At 34.3% G+C, this 13,619-nt stretch overlaps 1 protein-coding gene and 1 pseudogene across 1 annotated transcript; one reads left to right on the top strand and one right to left on the bottom strand.

Moving 5' to 3' along the window:
* Positions 1-872: 872 nt before the first annotated feature.
* On the bottom strand, positions 873-2,492 carry LOC137734483 (casein kinase II subunit beta-2-like). The gene is made up of 4 exons (XM_068473742.1): positions 2,354-2,492; positions 1,454-1,675; positions 1,236-1,345; positions 873-1,097 (listed from the first exon to the last, which is right to left on the bottom strand). The coding sequence occupies exons 1-4, from the start codon at positions 2,490-2,492 to the stop codon at positions 873-875; spliced, it is 696 nt and encodes a 231-aa protein (XP_068329843.1).
* A 3,288-nt stretch (positions 2,493-5,780) lies between these two features.
* LOC137735753 (putative pectinesterase 63) lies at positions 5,781-7,579 on the top strand (annotated as a pseudogene).
* The last annotated feature ends 6,040 nt before the right edge of the window (positions 7,580-13,619 follow it).

Here is a 13,619-nt window from a genome sequence, read left to right as displayed (position 1 = left end):
CCCCTAATCTCGCTTGCCCACGCTCGTCCCCGGGATACGTTTCACCTATATACGAAATAACTAATTTTTCGTTAATTTTAAAGCACATACATAAACCCGGGGAATAACTTCTCATCCGTTGCTCAAATGGGGTGTTTGAATATACCAAAACGATGTGCTCGACAACACGAACACCCTTATATTTTTAGAATAATTTTTGGACGTCACATGTGCAGGCCACGCGCAGGCACGTGCCTGGCACATTGATGGAATCCCTAACGGCGTTAGGGAATATTCCGTTAAAATAGTAGAATATTCTGTTAAATCCTAACGGAGTTACCTGACACTGTCAGTATATTCCGTCAAAGTTGACGGAATATTCCTCTTCTTCTCCGGTGACTCACCGAAATCCGCTGCCGACCACTATATGTACTCGCCAGTTTGTGGAAAAATTTCAAAGTTTAATATCCTCTTCAATTCTCAACCAAATCCATGAAACTTACATGGATTTGAAGGTCTTGAAGAGTAGAACACAACCATACCTATTAGAGGTCCAAAATCTAACGGAAAACAGTCAGAATTATCCTTGAAAAAACCGACCAAAACTGGAACTTCAAGAACTCGACAATTTCGACGTCTAAACCACTCCAAAATTGTTCCAAGATGTTAGAGAAGTTGAGTGGGTTCCTTACTAAGCCTTAAAACCTTGAAATCACGTCAGGATAGTGACAGAGCAAACTTCACCTCGTCGGAGGTTATGGTTTCTCGAGTTCTATTAATCCGTTCTTCGAACTAAGGGTACGGTTAGGTTCCTAAGCTTGCTTGCAAGGAACACGAAGGTGGTCTTCAAAAGCTCGATCCGTGCGAGTTAATGATGGTTGGGTGTATGGGTGCTATGGTGTACGGACGAGGAAAGGTCGAGAAGGTGAGGGAGAGAAGAAGGATGCGTACGTGTGTGGGTGTCTGGATTGTGGGGAATAAATGTCTTCACAGTTGGGACAATAGATTTTTACAGTGCTTAATCTTGGGATGTCTGACTCATCAACAGGCAGACAACGTTGTTTAGTGCAGTTCACTCTTGGACAACTGCCAAAATCATAGTTCCTGTACTTCTCCAACTGAATTGCACACTGTTAAATTAGGAAGCCTCAAATATAATGCCACGGTTCAAAACGCGACCGGAGTTTCGGGGTGTGACATCTAATATTTTGAAAGAAAATAAAGCAATATTAATATGTACATTGTAAACACCTTACCATTGCAGACAATCCCTTGTTAGTTGCTATGTATCTGGCATGAATTAAACCGTAGAGCATCTCCGTCGCGGATTCGATCAGATTGTTCTGTTCCTCATCAGTTAAGCCATCTGTTGATCCCATTGGAATTTACATAAGAATTTAATAACTTCGTATTGCAATGAAAGCTGAAATCTTCATCAAAGCAATTTTGGCTGATGGACTTATCTGATTCTTACCATTGGAAGACTCAATGTCCAACATTAAATCCAGTGCATAATCATAGAATGGTACGTGGTTTCTTAAACCTGAACGGTTGACATCATCAAGGATGTAATCATCGTCGACTTCACAGAAGAATTCATTCCCTTTCTGATTGCAGAACCATGATATCCAAGATGCATCTTCATCACCATAGCATCTAACATCTGAATCTTTGCAACTTGTATCAGCTGATTCCGCTGCACAATTGTTGTGGGGAAAACATACATTCGAAAGATTAATTGTAAACACATCAGAAAGAATGCTACCTGGAGTTATGGAATTAAATTAGAACCAAAATTGTTGAACAAAAATGAGCTAGAGATACTACTACATAAAGCGGCAGCAGCCACGGTTTCATGGCATGGGTCACCAAACCATGGCTTTTTTCACTCAGTAGCCACGGCTAGCTATCGTGGTGTTTGGAAGAAGTTTGTTCCTAATTGTTCATTCCGATTCACTCAATAAAAAGTATCGCCAAACACATAGGTAGTGGCGTTCTAAGACTTAGTGGGATAAGGTTTTGTTATTATTGTACATGGATTTCAAACATGGATGGAAAAAGACAAATGATACTAACGCCAAACATTTTTAGCTTAAACCAAATTTAGAAACTCTCTTAACATGAACTACTCGATCCATTCAAATGATACTAACGCAAATTCATGAAAGCAAATGCCGCGACATGTTGAAATGGTTGTATTTCTCTTCCACAATTAATGTTGGAAGTTCTCTGAGTCCAAATTTCCCTTCCCATGATCGAAAACAAAAATGCCATGACATGTAAACTTTCGTTAACCATTCGACGATGAACGTTTAATGTGGGATTATGCATGCATGCATGAACGTTGAATAATGTTTGTGGAACTGAAACTTACCCTGATCATAGAATGTATCAGTATCATGGGGATTGGCAGCAAGTGACGTAGAAGGAGCCAAAGATTTGTCTCTGAGTCGATTAGGGTTCAAAGCCGGTTCAGAACGTGATCTAATTACACCTCTCTGATCTTTAGGCATAGTAATTACTCAGTCTCTCCCTTGATCTGTCTGGACCTGGAAGCAATGTGCAGTTCCGGTTTCTGTATCGACGGCGATTTCAACGTACATTTGGATCTGGAAGTGGCAATCAAGGGGGAAAATAATTTTTATTTTTATTTTTTGTTTGATGAAATACTCGATCTCTTTTTTCGGTTTTGGGGAAAATGAAAACGTTTAGAATAATAATAATAATAATAATAATAATAAAACTATTTTAATTTCTAAATAACTTTGTTTTAAAATTATTTATGTAATACTGATAAACCCACTAAGGATAATATTGTTTGTCACTAAGCCAGTTAATTAAAAATAAATGATTGTTGTATTTTTAAGTAACAATTTTTGTTTTGTATTCCCTTGAACTCATTAATTAGCTCCTCCAATAAAGTATAGACTCAATGTCATTAGATCATACCAGATTTATCAAGTAATGATTTTATATATAAACGTGGAGATGAATATTGATATGAACTATCTCATTTTATGGTTGGTTATGCTAACTGCTAAGTTCCTAGTTATATAATTTTGTTTTTACTTTTCTATTCTTTATATTTATTCCCAGTGTGGTAATAGTTTAGGACTCTAGGAGTTAGAAACATAGATTTTTTGTTTCTATTTTAATTTGGTTAGTTTATTATTTTACCTATGTTTGATAAATATTTTTTCTCTACTATTTATGAATTGGATTTTAAAACTTTGTAATGGCCTTTAACTTTATATACTCAATTTTAAATGAATGACGTCATCCATACACCCTTTTTCATTCCATGTAATTTCTATCATCTTTTTTTTTTTTTAAATTCATTTGATCCTATGCTCTAAATAAAAAGAATATATGAAGAATTCTGTAAATAGCACCAGACTTTTAATTAATTGAGCATCAAGAGGTCCAATCCACATCATGCCCATGTGAAGCAGTATGCGACGCGTCAATTTTAATTTGGAGCCTATTACCCGTCAATTTTTTTCTACAGCATGTGACATTACTAATTTCCTTTTTCCACATTGCTGAATGCGCGACTAATAAATTCCTTTTTCCACGTTGCTGGCTTCTCGACTAAGAGAGGAACAAGAAGTCATCTCGCACATTTTCTCTTCCACATGAATACAGCAATTGAACAGATCATAGTCTTGCGTACACTAATTGCCGGCGGAAAGATTTATGGAATATTGGTTAGTTAAAATGATTAGAAATTAAGTTTTGATTAAATATAAAATATTGCCGATACAGTGATTAAATATTCAAATATCAACAATATAACAATTAATTTCAACATTTGAGATTTAAAAATGATCATTACGGTGTCATAATATCAACCCAAAAAACTTTATCGGACCATTTCGTCGAACATCTAGTAAGCTCCTGCCAATTCCTGTCAACATCAGCTGAAAGCTTATGCCAACATATGTCGACAACTATTTGTATTATAGAAAACTAGATTTTAATCCCTAAATAAGATGAAATTTAGAAAAATGTCTTATACAAGATTAAAAATTGATTTTAGTCCTTAGACTCTATTAAATGCTTGCATATGTATTCAATTTCTCTCTTTTTTATTTATAATTTTATGGTGTTCATAAATTAAATTTTATGAAAATATTATAATTTTAATTCTCATTATGTTGAGTATCTTATAAAAGAAAATATTTTCGTAAAGATTTTTCGGTACACTTATGTTTTTGCATATTTTCTTATGTACCACTAATTCATTACAAAATATTTAGGTACGACCATTTCAGTATATTGGGTTAGTATAATATGTTTAGGTAGGGACATTTAGGTAACTAGTTTTATATCATACAGTTAGGTACGAAATTTTTGGTACACTTATATTTTTGCATATTTTCTTATGTGCCACTAATTTACTACAATATATTTAGGTACGGATATTTCGGTACACTAAATTACTAAAATATAATATGATACGAACGTTTAGAAACACTAATTAGAGGAAGTTAAACAAAATTAATGAATTAAAATGTGTATAATAATAAAGTTAAAATTTAATGTAATGACATTAAATAGGATATCTATTAAATATCAAAACAAAATTATAATATAAATTTGAATTAAGTACACATCAAGGGACTAAAATGAATATCCAATCTAACACCAGATTTTTATTAAATTTTAGGCGACTCATGTGTTTTGTATTTATCTTCACAATAATATCGTTTTGGATTTTAAAATATACAACAGTTAATATATCCCAACAATACGCCTAATATATGAATCACAAATATTGCTCTCTTGAACTCTCCAGTTTTTGTATGGATAGAGATTTTGTTTTCAAAATAATTTTTTTTAAAACATCTTTTTCTGTTTAATCTAATAATTATTGTGTTAATTTGATACGCGTAACCAATACTGCATTGGATACGGGATAGGCACCAGATTGACGTGTCCGTATGGATTGGGTCTCCTTCACCTCAAGTAGCTCGTCCAATTGTGATTTCGAGTGCTTCCTTATGCTCCTATGGTTTATTTGGAGGGCAAGGAATGAGCTTCTGTGGAATGGTAAGTATGAAGGCCCTAACTTGGTTGTTTCCCGCTCTATCAGCCGGTGGCAGGAGTCCAAAACCTCCTACTGGTTTTCCAAAAATTATTAATGTCGATGGGGCTTTCTTAATTAAAGACCCACCACTTTCCTCCATCCCTCCATTTCAGCACACCACCACTAGGACTAAAGATTTAATTGTGCACTCTAAACTTTTTTTATTTAGAAAGAACATACTCTTATAAAGAGTGCATGATTAGATTTTTGGAGTGACAATAGTATTTATCATAACTAATTAATTTTAATCTTCTATAATATAAACGACATATATAGCATCGCAAACTATTCTAACGTTCCTTTGACGGAATGAGAAATAGTGATAGATGAAGTATACTTCTAGAGAATTAAGTGTGAGAAAAAGAATTTTAAAAGAGATATTAGATGCCGTTCGAGTTTTAAGAGTGTTGCGATAAATATATCAATCATAAAACCATAATTATCCATGTTCTTTCTCAAATTAAGCTGTATCTTCCATAGATAGTGGTTTTTTTTTTTTTTTGTTTTTTTGTTTAGTTAACACAAAGGGTGGATATGAAATCCCAAACATAAACGACATCCAAACTATCCGAAAAGTTCTCCAAGTCTCACATATTTTGGATTAATAACCCCTCTAATCATGCACTTTACCTTAAAGCACCTAATGCTTTGTGGACTATAAAATCAAAACCTTCTACTCACCATTTTAATCAATAGCACCCCAAAAAATAAAATGGCCGGAAAAAACACATGCATGGGCGTCCATGCAGCTCTAATTATGACAATTCTCCTCACCGCCACCGTTGCCACAGCGGACGACAATACACCGATACCATCCGACCATTCCCAAATCAACACATGGTTCAATAACAATGTGAAGCCATACACAGAACGGCAGAGCACGCTTGACCCTGCCGTTGCGACGGCCGAGGCTGGTCAAGCAGTCATCAAGGTCATGCAAGATGGAAAAGGAGACTTTAAGACCGTTACTGACGCTATTAATAGCATTCCGGCCGGGAACACCAAACGTGTCATTGTGCACATTGGCGGAGGAGAGTACAACGAAAAAATTACGATTCCACGAAATAAACCATTTGTCACATTATATGGTTCTCCAACAAACATGTCAAATTTGACATTTGATGGCACGGCCCAAAAGTATAGAACTGTAAACAGTGCTACAGTGATTGCAGAATCTAACTACTTTATTGCCACTAACCTTCTTATTAAAGTAAGTACTAACTATGTCATATCACATGATATTATCATCATACAATTATTTTTCATTAACGTTCTCTTGGTGGATTGGTTTGTGTAGAACTCTTCGCCAAGGCCAGATGGGAAAAGAGTGGGAGCGCGGGCAGTGGCATTGAGGGTGTCGGGCAACAATTCAGCCTTGTACAATTGCAAGCTGGTTGGATTTCAGGACACCCGTTGTGATGACAGGGGCAATCATTTGTTCAAGGACTGCTACATTGAAGGCACTGTGGATTTCATTTGGGGAAGTGGAAAGTCTCTCTATTTGGTAATGCATCCCTATCTAACATTATAATTCCCAAATAAAGCCGGCGATTTTAACTTTACATGGACGAGTCTCACATTAATGGTGTATTTTACGTACATGTTGTGAGAAAAAAAAAGCTAAATATGGTTGACTCATACAATTATCTTTTTCTTCGTAAAAGAAATTATGTGTGAATCCCACCATATAAACAGTGGATCATTCCATGATTGTCCCCTTCCCCCTCTCAAAACATAATTTGGGTGGATTAACAAGAAGATATATATAGTTAATCTTTTTGTTTGTCTATACAAGTCATATTGGTTTTGAACTCTTGATGGTTGGTGACTAATAATATAACATATAATTGATGGGTGCAGAGCACTGAGTTGCATGTGCTGGGAGATACTGGAATAACAGTGATAACAGCACAAGCAAGGGACTCAGCTTCGGAGGACACTGGATAGTCATTTGTTCATTGCAACGTAACCGGGATAGGCAGTGGCACATATTTGGGCAGGGCTTGGAGAGTCAGACCCCAGGTGGTGTATGCTTACACCAGCATGACTGAGGTGGTTAACCCTGCCGGTTGGAGCAATGATAACCACCCCGAACGTGACAAGTAAGCAAATTATGTTAATTAGTACAAGATTAAGCATTGTCATATAATTAGTTTCGAGAGTTAATAATATAATTTGAAATTGCAGCACTTGTCCTACGGAGAGTACAAGTGCATGGATCCAGGTTCAAGTACATATAATAAGAGAAATTTGAGCAAAGAACTGACAGACGAACAAGTCAAGCCTTTCATTAGCCTTGGATATATTCAGGGTTCCAAATGGCTTATTCCTCCTCCAAATCCAAAAGTGTAGTTATATATATACATATATACACATAGTACGTGTGTATATATATATCCATTCAGTGGCGAAACCATGAATTGTCGTGGAGAGGGGTGAAAAGGGGTACTATTGACCAAGAACACCATAGAACGATTTCTCAGTCGTGGATAGAGATTTTTGAAATAATGGCCAAACTGCCAGCTGAATATTTTTGTTCACAAAATTATATATAAAGTCTATTTCAATTGCATTAATCGCATATATAAATCAAAATATAAGGACAAAATAATAGAATTAAAAATAGGGTGAAGTGCTAATTTAGTTATTGAATTATCACCTCAGTTAAAATTAGGTCCCTAAATTATTTTTTCGGTAAAATTAGTCCCTAAATTCATAAAAATTGCTAATTTCATCCCTATTATTATATTTAAAGCAATTTTTCGTCAATTTAAGTCACTTGACATACTTTAGAGTGTAATACCGTCATTTTTTTTGCCTATAAGCCTTTAACATTTCATATAGGTTACGAATCTAATGTTTAATTTACCATCCAAAGTTAACTTCATACACTATTTCTTTTTGGAAAATTACCAATCTACCCTCCAATGTGTATCACATGCAAGTAACATGACTTAAATTGACGGAAAATTGAATATAGTAACTTTGAATCTAATATTAGGGATGTAACTGGCAGATTTTTATAGTTTAAGGAATGATTTTTCTGAAAAATTGTTTAAAGACCTAATTTTCACTTAGATGATAATTCAGAGACTAAATTGGCAGTTCACCCTTAAAAATAATTAAATGCTTATTTTATTGGAAACTGTATTAGCATTTCAAAAATCTCATTCTACACTTTTCATAAATTTATAGTGCAAAATGAAATTTTGAAAGTACCAATTTCCATTTTATTCTCTAGCCTAATTCAACATTAGTTGCATCTTTCCAATTCAAATTTGTTTGAGGCTAATGGAAAAACATTAGCTCATGCCTACAACCCTACAAGGTCTGACCAGCCCAATACAACAAATCCAAAAGCACAAACGACATACATTTGCTAAACGCAAAACCTAAAAACTAATCACCGGCGCAACGTGTTAGAGCACCTAGGTAATAGGCAACTCAATCTTTTTAAATGAATTGTAATTACCTGCAATGAACAATAACTGCTCAAGTGTATCTCCATCTTAATTGAATAGCTCAAGCAATTCGTATTAAAATATTAGAATTTTTTTTTATAAAATAATAAAAGATAACTTTATTTTTAATTTCGGATAATAATAAAGGATTAGTTGAAAGTATTCGAAAATATTAAAATGTACTGTAAAGTGAAAGAACATGATTACAAATTTATAGAAAAAATTATAATCTTTTATATTTTTAATTAGTTTTTTTTTTATAATTTTTTTATAATTTCTATAATTTTTTAATAATTTAAATCGTGTCTGACGTCATCATCAGCCTTCGTCACATAAGCAAGATGCTGAACTAGACGATTATTGCCTGACTTCTCCATCGGGCTCGCCTTGTGTCTAAATGTCTGAGTGGGCTAGAATGTTTTAAGGAGAAGAGACAGAGAATTGGATTGCCTATCCTCAAAACAATAAGTTACAATAGAGTTGCTCTTAACCAAACACAGAAGCCAACCGGCCAGCGCATCACTGAGCGATGGCACCCATGTAAATGCCACCCACTTACTCACCAATCTCACCTAGCAAAAGCGATGGCACCCATGTAAATGCCACCCACTTACTCACCAATCTCACTTAACAAAAGCGATGGCACCCATGTAAATTCCATATAATTCAAGCCTACCTTCCCGAACCAACCCTTCCCTCCAAAAATTCCAGAACGCTCCAACTCCACCTGTAAGCTTCCCACCGTCTTCCCTTTACTTTCTTTTCAAATTCGTTACAAACAATCCAGAGGCGCAGCGGTAGGGAAGGACTTCAGGACCATCACTCCTAGGCTTCATTTCCGAGGAGGGGAGGGTGGCAGATCCTTCATGTTCCTCTGTAGCTTTGTCTCTGTTAGAGTTTGAATGAAATTTCAAATCAAATGCGGGGTATTGTTGAAAATTTTGAGTAGAAATTTTATTGTTCCACATTGGCCATTACCAAAAGGTTTCCTCACTTTATAAGGCTTTGTCCCTTATAGATAGTGATTGAAGTAATAGGCCATGGAGAAAGAAATTAGGCTCAACCTTGAGGTGTACTAATTAATTGATAATTAATATATAATTAATTATTTTTAATTAATTAATTAATTTTTTATCAACAGACTCATCTTTTCAAATGAAGTCTGTTGAGATGAAAGAACGCAGAGTAAAACACCCCTCTATGAAAGATGACCTCCAATAGATGCACCTCATTCTCATACATGTTGCGAACATGTATAAACCTATTATATGTACATTCATTTGCATAGCATTTAGAACACAGAAAATATCAAATTCTTCTTCTACAATCCTAAACCTTCTTACTGAGAGAACCACATAGAAATTTGCCAGAAGTCAGTTTTCCGGTGCTGGAATTCTAACTTAGATCGTTGAATCTTAGTGAGGTAGACGTTCGTAGAACTACAAGCACTGAGTATGAACGAAATATATGTTTCAAGGACATTGCGGTACACAAGCCTCAATCTTTAATCTGTCAGTTCAATATTATTTCGCATTGTTAATACTATGTTATTTATGTATTCGTATTTATTATTTATTAGCATACATAAAATTATCATTGATTGTTGATATTTATCCAACAACCTCTGCACACACTATTGATACTATTAGGACTAGAATTATGACGAAGTGGTTAAATGGTTGGAGACAAATTTCAGACCCGGCCGTATGCCACACGACACGTCTTGTGTTCAATTTTTGACACTTGTGAATTAACGATGGTGACCAGAAGAAGCTGAAATGACTCTGTAAGTCTTCTTGACTTCCAAAAAAATGAACTGCCTTAACGAAGCCACCATCTAATCTCTCTTTTTTTGTTTTGTTTTTTTTTTTTTTTACATACAGTTAGAACTAGGGAAATAGTTGATTTTTCTATGTATATATATGGGTGTGATTGAGCAAGCCACACACATGCATGCCTCGTGCAAAATGTACGTATACCATGAGCTAGCACAATGTATAGAACAAATATAGTGTCTTACTTTTCAAAGAATCTTCCCCATATGTTCCACTTTGTAAAGAGGATAATGCTTATCACCTGACGTGGAAAACTTATTTGTCTCTTACTTACGATTAACGTATCTTTACCGTATGAACATCATAATCGAGATCATTCATTCTTTTTATTATCAGGTAAAGCTCATACATGTACAAAATATTCAATTTAAAGATATTTTAGTCATTTACATGATAAAGAAAATGAACGTTTCTTCCATGAGGGGAACACAAACAATATCCTTTTAAAGAATCCGCTAATTAGCATTCTTAACTACCATTTTAATTTGCAGAAAAATAAACTTTTCTTGCATTTTCAAAGAGATAGTATATACTTACATTCCCTCATAGAAGAATGAACTCATTCCTTACTTGCAAATAACGTATCTTCACCACTGAAATTTTAAAATCAAAATTATTCAATTTTTTAGTTAAATTGGAAAAATGTCCAGACCCCGCCTAAATGCTTAAGCACTAAAAGCTCCTACCCGTCTAATATCCGCCTAGACGCTTGAGCTCAAGCTGTGACATTTCATCTGGAATCCTAAACCCCACCCCCAGTACCTCCTTTTCCCTCAAGAATTTGTAGAGCTACAAAATAGAAGTGTATTCTTAGTTTGATTGTTTTGTAAAATTAATCAATAATTTTCTTTAGGGCGGCAGCTCAAGTCAATGGCAAGTCTCTCCACGTCAACTTCATCACAGAAGGACCCATGACATGCATGAATATTAAAATAAAAAACTTCAGTTTTGTATACGACGCGTCAATTTTAATTTGGAGCCTATTACTCATCGATTTTGTCCACAGCATGTCACATTACTAATTTTCTTTTTCCACATTGCTGGTTTTTTTTTTTCTTCGATTTTACTCAACCAACAGTGCACGATTAAGAGAAAATTTTTAATGTGCATAAAACATAACCCGATAGTCGAATAATTCAATTGATTGATTTTTTTTTCAATTTTTTAACTAATTAAACTATTACATTTGATGTATCGAATTATATTCTCGGTATACTAAAAAAAATTTCCACGACTAAGAGAGGAACAACAAGTCATCTCACCACATTTTCTCTTCCACATGAATACAAGTGAATACATTCCATTATGATTTTCTCATTGATTTGTGCCATCACAACCTGCCGGCCGAAAGATTTTTTGAAAACTGCCTAACTAAAATGGATAGAAATTAAATTTTAAATTGTTGAATTGATTAATATAAAATATCGACGATATGGATAATGCTAGGGAAATCAAAATTTCAAACTAAATTTTCAAACCAAATGATGTGGTTGTAGATGATTGGATTATTAATTATCGATTAACGTGCTTATTTTTTTTTATTGGTGACACATTATTTCGTTTGTAAATTTGGTTTTCCTAGTATTATCATTAAACATTAATAACATATATAACACTCAAAGACAACACATCGATTAATTTCAACAATTGAAATTTAAAACAAATTTGTAAATCATATGATGTGGTTGTAGATGATTGTAAACTAAAATTTTACAACCACATCATTTGATTTACAAATTTGTTTTTAAAAAGGGGTCTTTGAACTTTAATCCTTGATGAAGATTAAAATTCAATAAAAACCTGGTGTTAGATTGGATATTAATTTTAGTCCTCTAATGTGTACTTAATTCAAATTTATATTATATTTTTGTTTTAATAGTTAATAGATATCTTAATGTCATTACATTAAAATTAAAATTATTATTATACACAATTTAATTCATTATATTTATTTTACTTCCTGTAATTAGTGTACCTAAGCGTTCGTATCATAATATATTGTACTAAATTAGTGTACCGAAATGTTCGTACCTAAATATATTGTAGCGAATTAGTAGCACATAAGAAAATATGCAAAAACATAAGTGTACCGAAAAATTCCGTACCTCAATATATTATACTAAACTAGTGTACCGAAATGTCAATACCTAAATATATTATAATAAACTAGTGTACCGAAATGTCAATACCTAAATATATTATAATAAACTAGTGTACCAAAATATTCATACCTAAACATATTATATTAACCTAGTGTACCGAAATGTTCGTACCTAAATATATTGTAATGAATTAGTGGCACATAAGATTATATGCAAAAACATGTGTACCGAATCTTTACGAAAATATTTTTTTATATAAGATACTTACCATAATGAGAAAAATTTATAATATTTTCATAAAATTTAATTTATGAACACCATCAAAATTATAAATAAAAGAGAGAGACATTTAATATGTTGGCATTAAATAGAGTCTAGGGACTAAAATCAATTTTCAATATGTATAAGACATTTTTCTAAACTTCATCTTATTTAAGTATTAAAATCTAGTTGTTATTTAAAGAATTTAATTTTCCTAACATTATCCATGGATAATATACTACATTTTGTAAACTTCTCAATAATAAAATAAAAGAGTTAAGTTAAGGTACTCAGTCACTTACTGTAACATATCCCACATCGCCCAGAGGAGTGATCCTTATATGTATATTCCCATCCTTACCTAGCACGAGGCCTTTTGGGAGCTCATTGACTTCGGGTTCCGTAGGAACTCTGAAGTTAAGCGAGAAGGGGGCTAGAGCAATCCCATGATGGGTGGACCCTCCGGGAAGTTGCTCGTGAGTTCCCAAAAACAAAACCGTGAGGGAATGGTAAGCCCAAAGCGGACAATATCGTGCTACAGTGGTGGAGGGATATTGTCCGCTTTGGGCTTACCGGGGCCCGCTCCACCACCGTAGCACGATATTGTTCGCTTTGGGCTTACCATTCCCTCACAGTTTTGTTTTTGGGAACTCACGAGCAACTTCCCGGAGGGTCCACCCATCATGGGATTGCTCTAGCCCCCTTCTCGCTTAACTTCGGAGTTCCTACGGAACAATAGGCCAGTGAGCTCCCAAAAGGCCTCGTGCTAGGTAAGGATGGGAATATACATATAAGGATCACTCCCTTGGGCGATGTGGGATGTTACACTTACACAAAAGGAACTCAAACAAGAGCAACAAAGAAGGAACTCAAACAACAAAGGAAAAATATC

This window comes from Pyrus communis, chromosome 5, assembly GCF_963583255.1.
Source record: "Pyrus communis chromosome 5, drPyrComm1.1, whole genome shotgun sequence".
Lineage (NCBI taxonomy): Eukaryota > Viridiplantae > Streptophyta > Magnoliopsida > Rosales > Rosaceae > Pyrus > Pyrus communis.
This window is presented reverse-complemented; position numbering and strand designations above follow the sequence as displayed.

Bases quoted from the DNA above. Each gene is read 5' to 3' on its own strand.
- LOC137734483 (XM_068473742.1), bottom strand. From the start codon at position 2,492: ATGCCTAAAGATCAGAGAGGTGTAATTAGATCACGTTCTGAACCGGCT. The intron at 1,676-2,353 runs GTAAGTTTCAGT...ACAATTGTGCAG, and splicing joins TGATACATTCTATGATCAGG to CGGAATCAGCTGATACAAGT. The intron at 1,098-1,235 runs GTAAGGTGTTTA...TGTGCAATTCAG, and splicing joins ACAAGGGATTGTCTGCAATG to TTGGAGAAGTACAGGAACTA.